Below are 22,461 nucleotides of genomic sequence, written 5' to 3' on the forward strand. Positions count from 1 at the left end.
ATGGACTCAGGTGATATGCATCGGCTTAAAAGTTGCCAAGACAAAATAAGTAAGACGATTGTACAAATATTTACAAAATTGTACATCTTTTCCTTATCTCTTTTGCAATGTTAGAAATGTATTTCTTATTCTATACATTCCTCTCTTTTTGTATTTCATACTCCTCATACTTGAACATTGTCATTATAGTCAAGTTTCATGTTAATTACAGTTATTAGATTTTGTATTCATATACAGATATAACATAAACGGCTGTAAAAATAATATGTGAATTAGGAATTACTTTAGATTTAAGAAAGGCACATGTAATTAATTTTCTAAGAGAAATTAGGAAATATTTTATGATTTTCAATGAACTAATTAGTAATAATTATATAGTTTCAACAACTTTTTTACGATAAATTAATGAAACGAGAGGAAGGAGGCTCTTGAACAGGAAGTTTAGTTTCAAAATCTTTTTAGATTAATTCTACATGTAAGAAAATTGAAACTTGTATTCCCTTGTAATCTGTGTGTATAAAATATATATGTATAAACGCTCGCATACGCATACACATATACCCAGAAATTTTTGCAATGGATACAAAAAATTTTATTGTATCCCAATAAAAACTTTCCTTACATACTGTTTATAATATATGCCAGTGATAATATCTTATCTTCCTTTTTCTTCCAGATGTTTATCCTTTTGGTTCTTGTTGTAGCCACTTCAAGCATATCGCTTTAATTGCACTTTGACCGAGTCTATCCGATTCTTTTAAGATTCTCCTTATGTCTTGTGCCCTAGAATGCTTGACCGCAAGCAGATACGCAGCCTTCAATTGTTTACTTTCAATGTATGCATTTATCTGGAAAAGAATAGTATTGCGATATACATCAGAAGTCTTTTTGACGTGTTTATACGTGAGTTTACACATTGATATAATTGTAGTGAATCTTACTCTAAGCTCAGTGTCGATTATTAGCCTGATTAAAGTATCTATATGATTTTTGAGTATCGGATTCTGTTCGCTGTACGAATGAGTCAACAATAATTTCACACAGTGTGCCAACACGTGGTCGGAAATGACGTGGGCGTTAGGTGCTCCGGAGCTGCGGCAACATTTGATCAATTGCTCGATTGCGGCTACGTTATTTTTTAAAGCCAACACATGGCCAGTTAAAGAATATACCTTTTGCTGCGGAAGATTATAATCTACAAAAAATGACATACGTTATAACGTTACGAAACGCTAGTTTGTCTATAGCAGCGCATACTTTATACAGAAATACAAATTTATTGTATTTCTGTATAAAAAAAAATTATATATGTACATTAATAATGAATTGCACCAATTTATGTTGTAACGCTACCTTGTATTATCCTGAAAGCTATGCCGAATCCTTCTCCAATATCACGACCGCACAATATAGCTAAAACGGCCAAATGTATCTTCTGCTGTTGGTTGCCAAATAACGTGGGTAGCTCAAGTGTCTGGGAGTTCTCACTGTCAATATCCGGGAAGAGATTTAAAAATTCAGTGGAGACTCTTTCTTCCTTTTCGCAATTTGCTAGAAACTTGACAATTTCCGTCTGTCTACATATAGTGTTTATGTGCCTGTCTATCTCCGACGGTTCCATCTCCATCGCCAAATTGCTCTGACTCGAGCTTGCGTTCCTCCTTCTCTTAGTCAAGCTCTCCATCTGCAGTTCCGACTCCAAGTGCTTCTGGGCTTCTTGTAATAAATGCGCCTTGTTGTGCAAGTCTGAATAAGTGTTCGCTTCGTTAGTATAAAAACGGATGCATGTCATCGAGGCTCTCACACAGTCCCTCATAAAGAGCTGTATCTGATATAAAGTATGCCAATATTGCTTCCTCTCCATGAAATGACACACGGATATCAGGTACTTCCTCCAAATGACCAAGGTGGGATCTCTCGTCCTCATTGCGTCGTGAAGTTTCTCGGCATGGCCGTTCCTCAAACAGTACAAGTAAACCCCATTGAGAAATAAATCGTGCTCTATGTCGTTGTCTAAAATGTATGCCAGGCACTTGTCAAACTCCTTGTGCTTCAAAAAGAACTGTAAGATGGAGGCGTAACTTCCATACGCTAACAGATAGTACAGACTTTCTTGATAGTACACTGTCTGATTAGCGGGTATCAGATATTTAACGTTAAATTGTTGGTTTTGGCTAATAGCTTTCAAGCTGTTGAGCGTTTGTAAGATTTCTTGCGCCGCATCGGACTTGAGTTGCGGACTTGGTTGCTGTGTTCTGGGTCGGTGTACGCTTAAGTTGTCTAATATTTGCAGGATTTCCGTCAACAACGGCGGATCTTTCAGCGGCCGGCACTTGGAATATTCACTTCTCTTGGAGTGGCCACCTTTGTACGACCTTCTTTCTTCATCCGATATCTCGTCTCTGGTCGGCGCGCACGTTGTCGTTTCCGTTAACTCAGTCTTGGGGTTTTCGAGCAGCTCTTTGGAATAAGATAGCATGACCCAATCGTCGAGATCCTCGTGCAAAATTTTGTCTAGGCAATGGTGAAACTTTTCTCTCGCCTGTTCTATGTGTCCCACCTTCAAACATGCTTTCCCCCAGGCGGCCCATACACCCTGCGTGTCCAATCCTGCTTTTGTACTGACGTCCAACGCCAATGTCCAACGTTCCTTTTCGGTGAGAAGGTCGCGCAATTTTCTTAGCGTGTGCTCGTCGAGGTCGTCAGTCGGTATAAGAGCCACGCAATCGGATCGGATCAGGGTTGCGATTAGATCCACCTGCGATAGGAACCGGTCGCAGTGTGCAAGACCGGTATTGAAGCCAAATTTCGCGCATTTCATCTTGGCCGCGACCAACAAAGAACGTATCATCTTGATAATTACCGCGTGATCGACCTCGGGATTTATCTTGCCGCCGCTAACAGGTTGGAGCAATCGCTTCATTTCATCGCAACGGTCCAAGAGAAAACTGTGCGGTAAAAAGGTATATTCTTAGTTATTTCTTATAAATTAAACACAAACAAAAGTTATACCGATACTTTACCTGGTATATATCTTGGGATCGAAGTGCAAATTAAGTATAGCAAGGCACAGCGAAATATTTGGCGCGTACTCGAACGAAAACTCCTCTCTTATGGTGCCGTTTTGTCTCTCGTCTCTCGTCAATCGCCAATAATCAAACAGTTCGCTGCTGGATGTCGACGGGATACTTTGCACCGCACGCATTTGCAATACCGTTTGATGTTTGCAATCGTCGCACACGCGTACCAGCATGGAACTGGGATAACCAGCGACTTGCATGCGGTGCTGGGAACACATGGCACAAACGACACGACCGCATCTCCGACAGTGGTGTCGTCTGTTGAACATTGAAAATATCACAGCCTTGCAGCAATTGCATTCTCTCGCCTATTAAACAAACGATTTTGTTGCATAAATTTGATGAAGCTGAAAACTTTTATTTTGGATATTGCCTTAAAGATATTGACACAAATAATAATATAGGTATACATCAGTAACACTGTTATGTTTTCGAGTTACCCTATCATTTGGGATCCATTCTTCCTTCGTGGGCACGTTAACGGGCATAATAAATTCGTCATTTTCCGCCTCAAGATTAGGTTGCGAGATATTTCTGTGTGCTTTGTTTTCGGTACCGTCACGTTGGAGCGATACGCGAAAGTCCAACGACTTTTTCGCGTAGAACCTTATAATTTTGTCAAAATTGTTAATGCCTATATCGGGATGCTGCAAAGCCTCGTGCAGCGTGTTCAAAATCTTTTGGATATTTTCAAATTTGCTATTCATTAGTAATTGCTCCAGCATCAATAATGGCTCTTTTATCAAATGGATGTACAATGCTCGGTCCTTATTTTCCAATGCGTTCAGAATTTCTAATCCCACCAAAGTTTTCCGATACTTTGGTTGCTCTACTACTCTGCAGTGGTCCAATAAATAGTTGGCGACAAACTGCAATGCGCTGATCGATTCCAATTTCTTGAGGACTCCTTTACATATCTTTACTGACTGACTCAACGGTAACGCTTGAAGAAACTAAAATATTTATTGTAGAATCACTGACAAGTATTTCCAAGAACAATTACGAGTTTTATAATAGAATTATTGTATACATATACCTTTAAAGCTTGCTTGAAATCTTGCTGTTCGTTTTTTAAAAGGCCCATCAAGAAATCTTGGATCACAGGTGTTTGCATCTCTAAGGAAAACGCTTGACACTCGAGCCAATCCAGACACAGCTCAAACTGATCCGCATCGATCAGGGACTTGATGATCTCAAACGGATCGATCTTCTCTGTACAATATACGATGTCGTACCACGTGCTGTTTGACCTACTTATGCAGTACGGAATCATTTTATGGAAGATCGTTATTCTGCACAAGACGCCATTCATCCGATGCTTGCAGTGCACTGGTAATTTGTGACTATGCTCGTGCTGCAACGCGTGGCTTAACGCGTGCTCGCATAAAATCATAGGCCACTTTTTAATGTTGTGCAATATTATTTGCGCCAGCACATGTATATCTTTGATTTGGTACAGATACCGCAGCATTCTTGTGACAGATGAGACACCCAGATTGGACAGCGTGTGACTTAGTATCAGATCCTTGAGGCGCTGCAGCTCTGCATTACATTTTATGACGCTGTCAGCTAGAGCGTTTAATATCTCCAAGGAATTTTGCCAATTATCATCTTTCTCAAGCTCGAAATAATGCCATAATTCGTGCACAGGTACGCCATCGTAAATAGCGGCGAGAGTTTGATTATTGTTAAACAGGAGTTTCAGCCTGTCAACCCACCAAGAACTCAAAAGGTTCTCAAGACACGCGGTACGTTTTATATTATCGTAATTGTTCTCCAAAATAGTCGGACTCTCGTTATGCATCCTCTGTATGAGATAAGAGAGGAGCCAGCAGTGTCTTTCCAGATATTGCAATAAGCTAGGCCTTAGTCTTCGAGTCTGCCAAAGTGATGTTTGTACGACACTTGTGGTTGTAACGCTAGATACACTGTGGTCGGAATATTTTAATATCACTTGGTATGTATAATTAGACGTTGTGTATTCCACATCGACATCTCCGTTTAATTTTTCGAAACCATCTATTGGAAGCAAATTCCTACTGGCGTTTGTCGCATCAATATCAGTATTTCGTGAAAACATATTTTGGTACCTCCTCACAAGATCGGGCAAACTGAGTTTTGGCCTTGATCCGTCTGCGGACTTATCGTCAGGCGACACCGATGAGTAATACGCGATATAATCGCGAGCCGCGCGATTCAACGCATCGTTCAATGTCTGCGTCTCGTACACCTACAACGTGCATGAGTACATTGATCATATCCATTCGCTTACCATCGATGCATAATAACTCGAGCGTTAGCTTACACGAATCTCAGGCGTGCCATAAAATTCATTAGCCATGGCGAAGATAACTTTTGGATTCTGTACGAGGTCCAAGTCCTGCCATGCCAATTCGTTAAGCTCCTCCACACCCTCTGTGAAGAATTTTAAGTCGTTGGCGAGGCTACCCAGTAACTTGGATCGGAGAGCGGCGAGTGTCACCAAGCCCAAGTCGCCAATCATATAACCGATCGATGTCAAGGAGATTGCGTGCCTTAAACTTTGGAGGGGCGGCTCTTTGGACCACACATCCAAATTTGCATGAAGGAACATGATGTTCCAAACGTTCAAGAAGAACGTCAACGTTTCGTCCCCTACGGATAACTCGCCGAGATCGAGACCGGCGAGGCTCGATGTCTTATTCAGAATCATCCGTATGTCCGCATGATCAGCGATGCTTCTCAAGCACGAATTATCCAGACGAGATCGTCCCGAACTTACGTTGCGCAGAACCCGTAGGAGCTCGGCCAATATTTCCGAGACACATTGATTCGGTCCTTTAACTGCGACACTTTTCATACCCTGTGAAAAGACGATATTACCACATGTTGTGAACAGTAAAAACAAAAGTTGTGCATTTAATAAGTGTATTAACCACGCACTGATTTCTCTTGCTGTTGATTCAGTATAATGCATTCAGAATTCGTGATGTTGCTGCAGTTTCTTTCGTTATCGCAGGAAATACTCGGACATGCATTTACAAGGATGCTGTACATCAAGTTCACTTGCAAACTAAAAGCAACCTTTTCGAGCTTATCTGGCTCCGTGTTCAAGTCAAATATCTGATATCCAAAATAATGATGTAACGGCGTCTTCAATAAATCAGACACCGTTTGTACGTTAGTGTCGTCTGAAAATGAAGTAATAATAATGAAATTAATACAAGTCCGATTAGAATTTAAAGGGTAAATCGAGGTAAATTAATTTATCAATACCTGGAATAATAGTCGATACAAGCTGCAGGTAAGAATAGAGGTTGTAAAGGTATTTTTTACTATTAAAAATATCAGATATTTTTTTAATCGTTTTTAAACCCAGGGTATAATTATTGTCGCAAGATCGTACAATTCTTTCGAGATCGTACAACATGCGATAATTATTCTCAAATTCGCACCAGACGGCATCGTTCTCTCTCCATTCCTTTACGTGTAATGGAATTCTAGCGTCACACAGTACCGTGGTCACAGGTGTATCATTTCTCTTGTTATTTTCGTAAAACAATCGATGGATTCTCGAGAAGAAACTTGCGTGTCCTGTGCTGTCAAACGCTTCACAGAGCTTCAGATACTTCATGGCTACGTCACATAGATTACTCGAGATCTGATATGTTTCGCCTATAGTCAAGCTTAGATCCAAGACGCTAAGAGTTAATACTTGGTCGCTACGTAGGATATTTGTATCCAGCATTCGTAAATGTAGTTGTTGAGACGCTAGAAACGTTTCAAGTTGGTTGATGTATCTGGAGGACTGTACACCTTCTTGTGCAGCAAATTTTATATTCTAAAAACATATTGTAACATACTTACATCTAAAACTTATATTACGGTAAGATTTATCATACTGTACAATATGCCAAAGAATATACATAAAGTGTAAAGTTTACCTCTAGCGTGGAAGTGCTTGAGCTTTCCTTAGAAGACTCCGTTGTGTCTAAAGCATAAATGTGTTTACATGTATTCTGCTTAAATTTGTGAAGCGCTTCTGAAAAGCGAATCTCACCATCTAACTGGGTGTTTTCCATGTGGAACATCTAAGGAACAGAATTAAAAATATATATATATATCTAAATGAGAACGCGTTAGAAAAAGCATAAAATGTTACATCGAAAAGCGGCTGCGTTTCTAATGATTCAGATTCATGTTTTGCAGACAATTTCTCATGCAGTTAAGTAAACAGCTTGAAGTTTCTATCTGTACTTTCTACAATTCAAATTACATTTTCTGATGAAAATTTCAATAATTATTTGCAGATTGATATGCGAGACACAAAAGTGTTTGAAATTGCGCTGGATGATGCGAATTATGACGAAGAGAGCGAAAATGAAATGATTCAGCCAGAAGATGTCGCGGATTTGAAACCTCTCGCAGAAGACGAAGGCAGATACGGACCATTACATTCTCATGTAAAGCATTACAACGAGCGTAACGCCGAAAGGACAAACCAGTATTCAGATATATTTCTCTACTTACGATCACACGCGCAGAAAGAAACGTTCGATTTGGAACAAGAAAACAAACCATTTGTTGCTGGTTTTAAGCGTAACTTGGATAAGGTAAATATTTTATTCGACGAAGGAAGGTGCGAAAGCTTTCTTTATACTTAATTAAATCTATACTTTTGAACCAGTATTTCTTCATGAAGAAGACTGCTGATGTATCATCAATCAAGACAACTAATCATACTGAACATTCTGTAAAGACAGGTACGTAGCATTTTGTAAGTTTACAAAATTACAGAAAGGGTACAACAAATGTTGCTCTAGGTATTAATTTATACGATTACAGATTAATATGATAAATCATATTCACGTCGTAGTATATGTATAATATTAAGAAATGAAGAGAGAAGAAATAAAGAATAAGTCTTCCATTACCAGACAAAAGTGTGAGAGGCGTTAGAGTAAAACGAAGCGAAGAGACAACGAACCATTATGAAACAACATTGAACAAAGAGATGGATTTCTTCCAAGTGATAAGAGATAGAAATGTTACAACTAGTGAAATAGAAACGACGGGATACTTTGCGAAAACGCCAGAGACACGTACACAATATAACGTGTACGAATATGACCAGGAGAGAATTACGAGTGAAGCGACAAACGGTATTCTGAAACAGTCTTCGATCTACTCGGAAAGATCTACGCTTGCAGACGATAATTCTTACGAAGATAAAGAATCATACGATTACGAGAGAATTAAAATGGAATACAAACAGCAGCTGGAAGACGACGTGAGGGAAGGGAAAGTATTGAATTATACCGAGAAAGAAGGGACAAAGAATACACTGAGGCGAGCATTGAATAGAGTAATGGATTTGAAACGACCCAAGAACTGTACAAAGGAAGAATTAAGTCAGATTGGGATTAAAGCGTTAGAATGCCTTTTATACGATTATCAGCGCACAAAAGACATAACGGCTGCGAAGATGGTCCTATCGAGGACATGGTTGGTCCTCAGAGTTTGGTTATTAATCTACATTTGCTTAGCAATTGTCTGCTGGTGTCAAAGAGGTAATTTCATCAGCTATTCCTGAAGTGGATATCTTCTCGCAAGGATTATCATTATACGAAAATTGTATTAAATTTCAGGATGGTGCTGCTGCTGTTTCCGCTGTAAATTTTGTTTTCCGCGAAAAAGGACCGTATTTATCAAACAATACTACGCGATGAATCCACCTGGCATTTTTGTCAAGGATTTAAGAAAGGGGAAACAAGTGAAAGATGAGGCTACTGTTAAATATGAGGCTACTGAATACGAATACGATGCGTACAAGACTCTTGAGGCTGCGATAAGAAATATATGAATATTTCGCGCATCCGTTATCCGCTAATTGCATATAATTTAGGATAAAAAAATCAGTGTTTGTTCGTACGTCGGTCAGAGCTCTTACGACACAGAAACAAAAACATTTCCTTGGGCGTATGAATGAGAGATATGTTTGTATTTCCGGACAATGATTGTACCAATTGTATAATTGTTAATTGTAGCTACATTCAACGTCATGATTATATTCAACTTCATTAATAATTTGATATGTGGTACTTTTTTACGCAGCATCAAACGTGTGTTCAACCTAGACCTAATCTAGCACAGAAGGAAAAGAAAAATTAAACAGATATTGTACATTGTTTGCAACATTACCTCGACTACTTTTTGTGCCTTCTGAAAGTTGCCTTTCCACAAACAATGCAAAATCAAACTTTCTTTCGAAGCCAGCATTAAATTAACAAAGGACAGTTTGTCTTTCGTCGACGAATAATCTGCCGTTGTAGCGATCTTGGAACGCTTTCTGCGTCTATTGCCGCCCAACAGGCTAGATTCCGAACTACTGTCAGACTTAACTTTAGTTTCATCCGAAGCGCTGTCTCTTGTATAAAAAAAAGTGTCTCCCTTCACGCGGTGTGGGAAACTTGGTTTTTGAGGGATCGTGGATTCCGATTGATTCGTAACAGAGGGACTATCAGACTCATTCTCTGGAATGCCAACATTTTCAGTGAAATAAGGACCCATGTGGAATTTCAATCTCCAACGAGTATCTGTCAACGTTGACGTAAAGGCGGATATATTTTCGCCAAGTTGTTGCGCCTCCTCGTGCAGTCCCAGTACTCGTAATTTATCGATCTCCTCTGTCACAATTAAAGTACTCCTCCACAAATAATACAGCATATCTCTTACAGCATATTTATTAGCTATGAAGCCTGACTTTTCAGATTCTATCGACTTACGAATATCGTAGTCGTCATCCTTGTAACTGGCATTTGTAACGCTGAAGTCTTCATAACGTAAAAATAATAAGGAAAATATACTCTCCATGGTCTCTGTCCTTAATGATAGAGGAAACAAAGAGGCCAAGTACGTCGTCATGTCAGCGAAATGTTTAGCACTTTGTTTGGGTTCCGCGTTATAAACCTCACACGAGAAAATGGCTTTCAAGGCGCTTATCACGCAACAGTATGCATGGAAGCTCGCGGATTGGCTCGGAAAAGTCTCCCTCAGCAAATCTTGGATGTCACTGTGATCTTGATCGTGTATATTTGTCGCGAGTTTCAGGACGAAAAGTATATTGTGCTTTTGCAACAGAGACAAAATCTGCTTTACAGACACCGTCTGTTCAATCGCCTCGGATTGCGCACTTTTCGATTCTTTGGTATCTAATTTCGTATTTACAAACTGCCTTTTCTTCCACTGTAAAATATATACCGCAATTCTAATATGGCTTTTTAAGAGCGTATATAATTGGTTTAAATCATAGTCGATGCGTATATCAGGATAACACTTTTCTAAGAGGAAGCTGATGGACTCACAGATAAAAATACCATTGTCGTAGCTTTCGCTAGTATCGGTTATTTCCTGCGCGCAATCACTTAATGCTTTAAACAATAACACTGGATATAATCTCTTTAATAAGTCGTGCGAAAGCAATAATTCGACTTGGTTGTATTTTCTTTTCATAGTCAAGATATAACATATATCCTGCAATGCAAAACGTAATTACTTTCAAGACACAAGTATAAACACGTATATCTGTTTGTCAGTCAGTTGTCAAACAGCTTTTACAATTTATTTAATTGACAATTAAAGCCATAAGGCTAAGACTAGCGACGAAACTTACCAAAATATCATCCAACCAATGCGACTTTCTTGTACACGTTCTTTCAAGTAAATCCTGTTTGCGCAAAGAAATTGCCGAGTTTTCTGTCAATTCAAATAGATCTTCGCTCATTTCATATGCCGTGAGTAGAGTAGTGGCGCTCTCGAGACACGCGTGCCTCGTCTTATTCCAAAGCGAAAGCCATTCGTTCAGCAGCTTCTCACTTTTCCTTGAATATAACGCAAGTTCAATATCTTTAATATGGTGGGCCCTCGAAAGCGTAGGGCAAACTGTTTTCAGAAAGTCGACTTGCGTGTCCGTGTCTACGTCTATTTGGGACAACAGGCGTAGAACCACTTGTAAAGAATTGCCGCGAGTAGCCAAGTCAGTTTGACAAGAGGAGTCGATCGCCATATCATTCGAGTGCCAACTCCTTCTGGCTGGAATGTGTTCCAGGCATGACTTCAGAGTAGAAAAATAAATGTCTTGTAAATTGCCGGCGATCTCGTTCGCGCTTGGAACTATAGATATTAATTTCTTTATGATCCAGCACACGGTTTCCACATTGACATACATGTTGTCTCTCAGGAATGTAAGGATCTGTTGGAACGTAATACTCGAGGTACCTTCTCTGTCGCATTCCTTGATTACTTGTTGAAGAAGTAGTAGCGATTCCTGGAAAATGGAACGTTTGCTTTTAGAAACAAGAGAGATGTCATAAAGGTTGAGCGATAACAAAAATCAATTCTATCCAAGATTACCTTGTGCAAGCAGTCTGGCGCATTACCGCACAGCTCGATCGCATTCTTTATTTGTATGCAATCGAATTGCGCTCGAATATTGCACTGTACATCGACATTGGACGATTTGTTATCTACAAGTTTCCGCAGCACAACATAGGCGATCCACTGGTACTGCTCTTCATTCGGTGAATACCTATAAACGCATCGTGTTACATACACCGTAAATTGTCGTGAAACATAGAAGCCAACAGTGGCACTGACTGCGAATACGTATAACTCATCAACTCACGTCAAGCTTTCAATTACAGTTTCCAATTCTGACAAGTCGACGTCGACGCAGCAGGCGTGATGGAATTCTTTCAAGAAGCCGCTGTCGTTGTTCACGTGGAAAATATTGAGAGATGTATACCATAATCGAGACAAAATGCATTTGTTTAACTCCGGCACTCTTGTCTGCTTCGGCATTGTTCCCTTTAAGAGAGTTGCGCGCGACATGTTAAACCAGTGGCTTGTTTCGTATCATCTCCTTTTCTTCCACGGGCTTCTACTTCGTATCGTAAGAACGAAAAGCGTTTTCTCGGTCAAATCGGTCTACCTACAATTACAAATATCACCTGTTTCGTATTTCTGTATACATATACACAGAGGGAAGACCTGAGAACGGCCACGCCGTAGGGGGCGTAGGGTTTACTTGGGACCGATTTTCGCCACCAAAAGTGGATGCAAGAACTACAGAGACACATCTACTTATCGCCACAGTCGATAAATATCACTTTTTGGCGTCCGTGCGGGGATCCTAAAGTCATCTGTTTTACCGACACATTCGAATGTAGTTTTTGCGCTGGTAAATCTTTTTATTAGTTTTTACGCACAAAATAATACCAGGATAAGTTGCGGGCCGCACAGCAGAACATTTTCATACTTTGAAACACTCAGGTAAGAAGTCTAATGAAAAAGATATTGATATTTGAAATTTTCAATTTTTTAAAGGCGAGCAATTTGAAATTGGCTTTATAAGATTGCAAAATTCTTCCACACGATTACAGTACTCATAAAAACAAAGCGGGGGGTTCATGACTTTATATAAAGAACGAAGAGCAATTAAAAATTTTTGGTGGCGAAAATCGGTCCCAACTAAACCCTACTGCGTGGCCGCTCTCAGGCTTCTCTCCGACTTCAGTCCGCTGCTCCGTCCATGAAAATGAGATAAAATCATGGGAAAATGTACTAACGATTATCTCAATTCTTTTCTACAGGTACACAATAACGCAAAAAAAATCCTCTTTGTAAAAACAATTATGACTTTATTTGAAAAGTAGAGACAATTTATATATTCCGCTGTAACAAAGTTATACTAATCATAAAATATCTTTCTTCGGACGTCAGTTTGATCTGATCGTTGAATAAGTGTCAGTGTAAACTGACACTTAAAACACAAATAGTTAGATACTTGTAATGCCGTTACTGATTTCGGAACAACCTTCTTACATTTTTCTAATCAGTAACAAATTGCAAGTTGTACGGCTGCAAATAAAATGAAGTTTTATAAATTAATGCATCTACAGTTATTGTAAATAGTAATTATTGATAGTCTGTAACAAGTGATTATTATTTATAATACATTTAGTTCAGAAATCTGTAAAATTACTTTGAATAATATTCTATTAAAATCATTTCAACATCATTTGTAGTATTGACAAACATACTACAAATCATCATCTGCGGACATTATGCAGTTTGGCAATAAATTAATTTAGAGTGTAACAAGTTATATTCATTTTATGACTAGACTTTTTCGGTACTTAAAAATGAAAAACTGTTCGTTGCCAAGATCATAACTGGTTCTTCTTGGCTTCAGATATGCTGAGTTTGCGGTCCTTTAAATTAATCACAACGACCGTGATGTTGTCCGCTGAGCCTCTAAAAAATATAAAAGTAACACATTAATGGTTAATCTTCTTTAATTTCAAGATCTATTTTTGCTCTATTATCAGCTTATTGAACATTATTATACAGTAAAAAGCGAGAGTGAGATATTATTCTATAGAAAAATAGAGTATCGCTCTTTTCTCCCCTTGTCTGGAAATACTTAATTATTTAAAAAATCTCTCCAACAAACTATAAATAAACTATAGATGCAGAAAGAACTTTCTCGCCATCTTTCGTAAGTTTTAGAGAAGAGACAAGATATTTTTTATATGTTGTGTACGAGGCACCCTGCACATCTTTTAAAATCCCCAATCCTGTTTTCAGATACGTTACACATATGCATGAATTTTGTAATACAATTTTAAATTTACATCTTAAGTGGTGATCATGGCACGGAAAGATGTGCTCTAACGAGACACGAAGGTACAATTGGATGTGGTTGAGACGTCAAGTTGTTAGTAAAAAAATTCACATGAGAGAGCACAAGTGGACAACGGTGTAAAATTGTTTAAAAACTGACTTACGTAAATCTGCATCTTACCTGTAAAAACTCTGTAGCGTGATGCTTTTCGCACCGAAATGTGGTTCATTGATACGCTCTTTGACGAAAGCCACAGCCTCCTCATTCGAAAACGTATCCCATAGGCCATCGGATGCCAATATTATAAACATGGGGTTGTGATCGTTCAAATCGAATGTTAAAATATCTGGATCAGCGATCACTAGCTTTTTATCTTTTAGAGGATAATCTCCCAAGGCGCGAGAAGTCGCTAATATGCCCGCGACTCTCCATACACCGTCAAAAGTTACCAAACCACCGGCTTTATTTATTCTTCTCCTTTCTCTTTCCTGGAAAACAGGTAGGTTCAATATGATTGACGTGACATTAAATATGACAATTTATATATCGCATCAGGTATGTAATGTGAGCAAGGAGGAAGGGAATTTACGAGCTCGCAAGTTTTTCCATAGCTATATTCAAATTATCTGATCAATTTATTTACTGATTCTCCTAGCAATATATGATCTGATATCATCAATATTGAACGTGTCCAAATTCTTGCAATAATTCTTTCTTATAAAATTTGAATCATCTTGCATTGCTGCTGAAATTTTGCTAAAATAATATTAAATAAATATGAAAAACGATAAATACTTGTTGAGGCTTGTGGTCAAAAGACAATGGAATAGCATTGCCCCTTTCATCACACATTACTCCTCTGGAGTCTCCAACGTTCGCTACGATCAACTTATTGTCTTCCAAAAGAGCGATTAAAGCAGTTGTACCTGAAACGAGATAATAGTACATGACAAAGAATTGGCATCAATGATAAACTATAAACAATAAAATGAATGTGAAGCCAACACATAGAACAATAAAAGACGACTTCTTTCAAATATTTTGCATTTTCGGAAGTTAAAGTTTCAAAAGATTCTTTGTGCATCTCATATTTCACATTTCACAAGTGTCGTGCGTTTCTTATTTACTAAAAAGAAACCTGTGAAATTTGCTATTTACTTTGAGAAGAATGCAAAATTAACAATTTCATTCCAACTCCTTTTGTTTGATTTTAAATGACTTTCAGTCATAAATTGTCCAACTTATAACAAAATACATAAATTTTAACATTTAAAACGATATTATAATTAATTTCTAATTAAGGAAATATTTACGTAATCTTGATATTATCTTGGTATCCTTTTCTTTCGCAGTAGAAAGTAATGTAAAGAGAAAACTATCTAATTCAGTTTCTAAAATATCTGATCCTTTCTTTCTGATTAGACACGTATATAGGTATTTATATTTCACTATCTTTCCTCAATCCATCGGCGTGGATCGTTTGATTCAAACTGACAATGAGTAAGATGTAAAGATTTTTACTTATTAGGAGAATAAAGATAAATACCAGCTACATCCATATTCTTCTTAGCAGTTTCCACCAATAATCTATCCGCTGCTAGAACTTCATCCGTTAGAAGCCTGCCATAATTGATTTTATTCCCTTCAATATAATTCATCATGTTCACTTTGGGTACTTGTTTCTCACCTGGTCTACATGGTCTGACCTATGAACAAACAAGAGTAGCAGTAAAAAAACATAATAAACGATACTTTCTAAGTAACTATGGGTGTGCCACTAATACAATAATTTTACGTATGTTTAGCGTATTATGTGTTAATTGTTTATACCATATTCTTACCTCTCTCGTAATGGGCGTTATGCTGTCCAGTTTATCGAGTAATTCTGGATCAGTCACTTCAATAGCTTTCTTCATGCAATCATCCGTCAAGGATGTACTTGCGACTTTTCGAAAAGATTTTCTTCGATCTGGAACTTTGTCGTCTCTTTTATTGTCGCTTTTCTTTTTCTCCGGTTCTTTTAAGACCCGCTCATTCTGCGGATAAGCGGGTGCCTTGCCAGCCAGTAGGTTTTTCAATTCAACAACTTTTTCGTTAATATTAGAGATAAGCTTATCGCGAGCATAATTGGCAGCAAACTGAAAAGAAATAACAGGATTGAAACAAATTAGATTTGTTTTCAGTTGTAGCTTACTTTTTCTCAAGGATTATTAAATTTATTATTAATTATTATCAAAGTTAGTACGAGAAAATAATTATTTTTAATTTAATTATCTTAAAGTTTTTTCTTAAAACTATATACTTAGACATTACTGGGCAGCTAAAGTTATACATATGTACAAAGTGAAATGTATTGAATGTTTACATCCAAGTTGAAAAATTTGTGAATAAGCGCATAAATCAATCCGTCTTTGCGCAATGTCCTTTGAGAGATATTAAAGATAAAAAATAACGCAATAAATAATTTAATCGATACCTCACCACCATGGCCATCAAATATCGCAAATAAGGAGACTCCAGTATTATTCATGTCATCGTTTACCACAAAACGATCCTCCATCCGAGCTCTATGTCCCTGCACAGCATATGCCGCAATGTGATCTTGCTTTAATTCCCAATTAAGTTTCACTCCAGCGTGCACTGAATCGTTAACTAAAAATTTCAGTGTAGACACCTGCAGACGATACGGACAAAAAGATAAATCATGTAACATAAAGAGGAAAAAGGAAAGACACAACTTTCATATGAATGATCTCAACGTGGCCTTAGTTTACAATTGGATAAAAACTTTAAACTCTTATTGTCAATTAGAGACTATTGTAATTGAATATCAAAAGACTTAATTTTAATTAAATGCACCCGTAAAATATATATGCACCTTAGACGTGGTGCGTCCCAGAGTGTATTGAATTTTTCCTAGAAGCGCTCTGCTCCAGACATCTACAGCTTGTATGTAAAACAGAACAATTGCCAGAATCATGCCGCAGACCAGCACCTCCGGCTTTAGAGCGTAAATCCGCATAATTCTGCAGAGATAGTTCAATGGAGTGTTAATCCCAGCATTTAGTCCGGTAGGGACGCTCCAGTAGGGAGCAAACTTGGACACGAGCTTCATGTGTGATACATATGTCTGTACACAAACAGTTTACATTTTTATATACAGGGAACAGCTCGCATCAGCTTGTACGTAATTTAAAAAACAAGGTTCACCGCACACAAGATACAGTGCGCCTGAAAAGATGGGAATTACATAACGATAAAGTATTTATTTAGAAATACAGCTGGCGGAAAGCTCCGTTTTCTTAACAAGAATTTAGACGAATGCAATTTTCACTTTCTTACTAGCTATATAAATAAATAGCTAACAAAGTTTTAATATTTAATACTTTCACACCTCAAATTGAAATCTGTACTTGCGTCATTCGGAATTAAACAAGACATGCCAATTGATATTTGTACTTGTCAAACACGAAATTCATATTGTGTGATGAAGAATAGGGAAAACACGGTATTCGTTTGATCGGCCTCTTTTTCTACCTTCGATAGAAAAAGAAATCCCATCTTGAACAATTGATTTCTACAGCATTCTCGCTACACACGCGCGCAGAGAACAAGTTTCAGTTGAACTGATAAAATATGCGCCGTTATCTTAAAATGTGCCGCACCAGAGGAGAATTTTGCGGTTTTTAAACCTTTTTTTTACGTAGTATTATTTCACCTGATACAAAACTCGATCTTCAAGCTCGTCGTCCATAATATTTTAATAGCTTCTGAATTGTCGTTGCGCCAGCGGCTGCTTTCCAGGATCGATTACTCCAATCAGTGTCAGGCTTACTTTCAATATTACTCCGAACAGAGTGGTTAAGAATCTGCACAAGCATGATGTAAGCAATGGCAGTTGTTCTTCCTCCTCTTGTTTCAACTCCTCCTCGTGGGGGTAATTGGTGCAAGCAGGTTCCCTCAGTGGGACGGGAACTGGAAAATGGGAAAGCGGGAAGGAGCTCGTGTGGCCAGAAGCCAACCGCACGCGACGCGGTTGTCGATTCTACCTGATTCTAGCTCGCATTTTGCACACGCGTGCTTTTATGTACCGTACTCGCACATTAATTGTGCGCTTCATTGGCATTGTTAAGTGTGAAAAATAAAAACGTTGAATCTTACGACAAATCAAGGGGCCTAGTATACTGTGCCACCAGAGAGAAGCCTGAAAATCCCTTCCCGTACTGAATGTATTTGTCTAGTTGCGTTTTCTGTGGGTCTGTTCTTTTCAACTCAACTACCCAAGTAGAACGAGAGTTAAATCATCACAAAAACATCAACGCGACATTAAAATGACGAGTCTTACGTTATAAAATGATCGACATCAAGATTTACCTTGCAATGACCGATTTACGACGTGGTTATGATATTCGTGACGCGTACAATAATATATTATTACAGATTACACGATGTTTATATTTAATCAACTTTGCTTTGTAAAACAAGATCATTTTTACAACATTGCGATGTCCTAATGACGTCACAAAACATGTTCTACTTAGGTAGTGCAGCTAGTTCAGTTAAAAAGAATAAACTTGACATTTCTTTTCTTGAGAATCTGAACATTGTATAGTTTACAAGTCACAAAGCAATATAATGGCCACCACCTTGCCAGGTGAAAATATTAATTGTAGTATTGTATAGTTTAATTTTAATAATTTCCTTAAGGGAATTTATGATGTAAAATGTACAGAAAATGGGATTAAGCTAACGAGAGAACCTTGTCGCTTGTCTCTAGCTGACAGCGGGACACGCCAGTGATTCTCAACGTGGATCTCTTGGCGCGGGATATCCCAGCCCCACTCTAGCCCGCGGGTGATAACGCGAACAGGAAGGAGGGGGTGGAAATGATTATTGATGTCCGATAAATGTGAGGGAGGCCTTTGCAGCGCGCCGAGCGAGAAAATGGGGTTATTCGATCGCTTAGCGAATCTCTTAGGTCTTAGGAAAAAGGAAGTAAACGTTTTAGTAGTGGGCCTTAACAACAGTGGTAAGTCGACGGTCATAAATAATTTCAAACGCGAGGATGACCGTTGCATAGACATAGTGCCCACTGTCGGGTTTAATGTCGAGAAATTCGCATGTAAGTCAAACAGCGTGGCGCGACAGACGTGTCGAAACTGTGAGAGCCCGTTGCTTTTCAACCGCTACCCTCACGCGTTCGCTATATCGCACCTGCACAATCGCAAAATCGCACAGCATCGTCCGCTTATTTTACGAGGTACAACTTAGGGAACGACGCGATAAGAAATTAATGTACAAATATGTACGAACGCACAAAAAAGTACATATATCTCTCCTACATATATTTACATATCTTACACCATCTGTTTCACTCCCGGCAGATCTTTATTAATGTCCCTTTGTTTCGAGATAAACGCAGCCTTCTCCGTTTTCCTCTCCGTTATCGAGACTCGCCGTGGACCTTCAGTGCGCGAATCTCTCGCTTTCGAGTGACTGTCCTCTTGATAGTCTTCCGACGATATATTTATGTATCTTATGTCATTTGTTTTACTGCCTTAATTGCTTATCATACTTCTCGTAAGGCGTTTTGTCCTCGAGATCCGTGAAGATAATCTAGTGGTCTTGGCGCTATGCGGTAATGACCGATCACTTCTCTCTGGAGTCTGCTTATTGCCTGGCCGACCATTCTTAGAGTTACCTAATTTATTTGCCGTTTTCTTGGTCGTTTCAATAGATGTAAGATCATTATTCTCTAGATTAGGTGACAAGGGTAGCCTTGTTAGGTTGACGCGTAATGGAGTGCTGGTGAATGGTTTGCCGCTCGTAGCGAATACCTCGGCGGTCATGGGCCGTTTGCTCGGACCGTCAGGTCTGCTACACAGTTTTGATTCAAAGAAAGATTCGTTCGCGTTAGAATTCGTAGCCTCACGAGCTTGGAAATTTAATTTTGTCTGCTTCAAAACTTTAGATTTGTGCACCGGCGTTGCTTCTTCCAGCAGAGTTTTATTAGACTTCCTTCGTTTCGAGATGAACGTAGCCTTCTTCGTTTCCTTCCCCCTCATCGGAACTCGCCGTTGACTTTCAGCGCGCGACACTTCCGCTCTTGAGCGACTGTCCTCTTGATCGTCTTCCGACGATTTAATATTTGCAACGTTTTTCTGCCTTTTCCTCTTATTCCACTTCTTTTGCAATTCACTTTTTCTCTTCAGCCTTCTCGACGCTCTCTTTCGATCTGACTGCAGTTTAGTCAAGAAGCTTTCTTCGTCAGAGATGCTAGTGTCCTGAAAGTAAAATTACAGATAAAACACCTTTTAATCACAAGCTGCAATCTTCGCAATACTTAACGCATTTAAACGCCGTACATTCAACTCCAATGGACTTTCACTGTCCTCCGTCTGCACCCATGTAAATGTAGAATTGTCTTCTAGGACCTTGTCAAATGCAGTTTGTAAGTCCGATATTTTGAACTCCTTCAGGCATGCCTTTAATCTCTGTCTTGTATCGTCGCTCAACTTCCTTCCGTTCGTTGAGTCAACATCAATTTTGTGAGGTCTCGCTTTGTCGGAGTGATACAACAGGTATATTATTACATTTATATAGCTGTCACTTTCGATGTCGTGCACGCCGCACAGTTCCAAGCTGAGTTGCTTGAATCCCATGTCGGACTGTAGAGTGCAATGCTTCATACGCGAGGTAGATTCCTAAGGAGACAAACATTTATTTGTTCAATAGTATCGCAGTTTGACGGTAAATTTGCGCCGTTTGTCAATCAATCTGGCACGTCTTTATACCGAAACTGGCTGCACAATATGGAGAGAGCGAACCCTGAACTAGTGCTGCTAGTTCGACTATAAAGAACAGGCCAACCTTCGCGCGACAACAGCACACAAGAGTCTACCCAGACAAACTTGCACAGGTACATGTGCATAAAAAAATTGATCCATTTCCTAATGCGTGCATTTATGGTTTAATTTAGATTCCTTGCGCATATCTGTACGAGCTGTGCAAGTTCGTCTGGATAGACCCTGAAGTCCACTACGTATTGCGAATCGCAATTCAACCGATCGGACACGAAGGCTGTCTCGACCGGCTGGCTGAGATGCGATCCTCGATCCACAGTGTGACACAGGCTCAATACCTTCAGCGACAGAAACTGCTCCCGCCGCACAGCGTAGCAGTCGGCGTTGTGCTTGCAGTTCTTTATAAAGGCGGTCACATTTTTCAATTGGTCGATAGGCGTCTCGGACAATATATCGTTCATGTCGATCGACATCGGCATCACCCACTTGCCCAGATTGCCCTTCCCGTCCTTGACGAAGATCTGCACCGCGTGAGCGTTGTCCCTCTGCTCCCCGTTCGTCGACGTGAAGCTGAACACGAGCTCGTTCCTCTGGAACTTGATGCAGCGGAAGCCGGCGAACCTGTACAGATCGCTCTGCAGATCGACGTCGACGTTCGGCATCCTGCCGAGGCGCGGGGGGGCCACCAGGTCTCGCAGGACCCTGTCGGTCACGCGTTGCTTCACGTCCTTGAAGCGCACCGTCTGCAGACTCCACTCGCACTGCTTGATAATGCATCTCAGCTCCTGTACCTCTCGCAGCAGCCTCTCCTTTTCCGTGACCGCCGCCGCCCCTGGAAACCGGTAAATTCGGTTAACCTCGCGTCGCCACCGGTGGGGTTAGGTTTTTGTTTATGATTTGACAGGCAACTCGCGCACCTTCGCTCGTCGGCCGAACGGTCCTATTCTCGCCTTTGGAGACACTGCCACGCTTCTGCATTCTCGCTCACGTCGTGATAACGAAATCGAACGGGCGCCCGCCAAAATTTACTCTCGACGGTTCTCAATTGTTTTCACCCCTCGACTGCTCCGACTTGTCTTGACAAACGGTACCTCTAGATGGCGCGTGTGACGTCTCCGCCGTTCCCTTCAAAGGCGGCTTTCGTCGAATTCCGATAGACCTAGGCCCGGTTTCACCAAGGCGAGTTAATCTAATCGGTCGGTTAACTTAACAGGGTGCCAACATAAAACTTCTTTATTAACCAAGAAAATAGGTTAATAAAGAAGTTTTATGTTGGCACCCTGTTAAGTTAACGGACCGATTAGATTAACTCGCCATGGTGAAACCGGGCCCTAACCGACTGGAGATCGCCGGCGAGGCTCCCGGTTAATCGGTGATTAAGAAATTAACAAGTCAGTTCTGCACGTTTCTGGATTCCCACGGATTGACTGGCGCCCAGTCGCTTCTCTTCCAAACGCCGTAGACGATTTCACCGAGCGGCAAATTATTCAGCGGGATTCACGACGCCTGGCCATTATTTCGTTGAATCGAGAGAACAATCAACTTCCCTTTCTGCCCTATTAAATTAATCACTTGTAATCCAGCGAGAAACGATTCGTGTAATTCGCGCGTAACGTCGGCACCATTGCTGTCGCTCGAGATGCAATTAAGTCGAGGCTGTTGTTTCAGTTAAAAATGTCAATTTCACCGCGTTCGACATGTCGGGTCACGACCGTCACAGATCCCTGTGGGAGCATTATTACAAAGATTGCCACGGGATCATCTTCATAATCGACAGCAGCGACAAGCTGCGACTGGTCGTCGTGAAGGAGGAGCTGGACATGCTCCTGCAGCATCCCGACGTCGCAGGTGCGTCTCGGGGGCCAGATTCTCAAAGTCATTCTAAAGCCTTGTGTCCACGATTCAAGAACTGTGT

The 22,461-nt window shown here is 39.9% G+C and overlaps 5 protein-coding genes across 9 annotated transcripts in view; 2 read left to right on the forward strand and 3 right to left on the reverse strand.

Annotated features, from left to right (window-relative positions):
• Positions 1-98: 98 nt before the first annotated feature.
• Positions 99-12,254, reverse strand: LOC105561295. Of its 3 annotated transcripts, XM_012011147.1 has the most exons (15): positions 11,743-12,254; positions 11,472-11,646; positions 10,732-11,385; positions 9,261-10,592; positions 7,004-7,150; positions 6,336-6,900; positions 6,003-6,250; positions 5,386-5,922; positions 4,117-5,310; positions 3,521-4,033; positions 3,024-3,388; positions 2,864-2,948; positions 1,354-2,758; positions 942-1,195; positions 99-848 (listed from the first exon to the last, which is right to left on the reverse strand). In XM_012011147.1, the coding sequence occupies exons 1-15, from the start codon at positions 11,946-11,948 to the stop codon at positions 681-683; spliced, it is 7,848 nt and encodes a 2,615-aa protein (XP_011866537.1). In that variant the 5' UTR covers positions 11,949-12,254; the 3' UTR covers positions 99-680. The 3 variants fall into 3 exon arrangements, with proteins under 3 accessions (XP_011866537.1, XP_011866536.1, XP_011866538.1); XM_012011146.1 differs by having other exon boundaries at positions 1,354-2,948; XM_012011148.1 differs by lacking the exons at positions 10,732-11,385; positions 11,472-11,646; positions 11,743-12,254 and having other exon boundaries at positions 1,354-2,948; positions 9,261-10,304; positions 10,424-10,511.
• LOC105561294 lies at positions 7,910-9,204 on the forward strand. The gene is made up of 2 exons (XM_012011145.1): positions 7,910-8,629; positions 8,708-9,204. Exons 1-2 carry the CDS (start codon positions 8,074-8,076, stop codon positions 8,920-8,922), a joined length of 771 nt encoding a protein of 256 aa, XP_011866535.1. The 5' UTR covers positions 7,910-8,073; the 3' UTR covers positions 8,923-9,204.
• A 479-nt stretch (positions 12,255-12,733) lies between the features above and the next one.
• LOC105561299 (protein phosphatase 1L) lies at positions 12,734-17,647 on the reverse strand. Its single transcript, XM_012011153.1, has 8 exons — positions 17,462-17,647; positions 16,622-16,873; positions 16,220-16,417; positions 15,585-15,881; positions 15,290-15,449; positions 14,539-14,669; positions 13,924-14,231; positions 12,734-13,373 (listed from the first exon to the last, which is right to left on the reverse strand). The coding sequence occupies exons 1-8, from the start codon at positions 17,495-17,497 to the stop codon at positions 13,286-13,288; spliced, it is 1,470 nt and encodes a 489-aa protein (XP_011866543.1). The 5' UTR covers positions 17,498-17,647; the 3' UTR covers positions 12,734-13,285.
• Positions 17,648-18,018: 371 nt separating this feature from the next.
• LOC105561297 (ADP-ribosylation factor-like protein 6) overlaps positions 18,019-22,461 on the forward strand; it is a 6,403-nt gene continuing 1,960 nt past the window's right edge. Inside the window, exons 1-3 of one of the 3 annotated variants that reach the window (XM_012011151.1) lie at positions 18,019-18,397; positions 18,521-18,865; positions 22,215-22,394. In XM_012011151.1, coding sequence (XP_011866541.1) covers positions 18,640-18,865; positions 22,215-22,394 — 406 coding nt within the window. In that variant the 5' untranslated portion in view covers positions 18,019-18,397; positions 18,521-18,639. Of the gene's footprint in view, positions 18,866-22,214; positions 22,395-22,461 lie in introns of all 3 variants that reach the window. The other 2 variants (XM_012011150.1, XM_012011152.1) reach the window with 2 other exon arrangements.
• On the reverse strand, positions 19,050-21,646 carry LOC105561296. The gene is made up of 4 exons (XM_012011149.1): positions 21,464-21,646; positions 20,885-21,378; positions 20,109-20,447; positions 19,050-20,027 (listed from the first exon to the last, which is right to left on the reverse strand). Exons 1-4 carry the CDS (start codon positions 21,522-21,524, stop codon positions 19,302-19,304), a joined length of 1,620 nt encoding a protein of 539 aa, XP_011866539.1. The 5' UTR covers positions 21,525-21,646; the 3' UTR covers positions 19,050-19,301.

The sequence above is a fragment of the Vollenhovia emeryi genome, unplaced genomic scaffold, assembly GCF_000949405.1.
Source record: "Vollenhovia emeryi isolate VEMERY1.0 unplaced genomic scaffold, V.emery_V1.0 DF939209.1, whole genome shotgun sequence".
Classification (NCBI taxonomy): Eukaryota; Metazoa; Arthropoda; class Insecta; order Hymenoptera; family Formicidae; genus Vollenhovia; species Vollenhovia emeryi.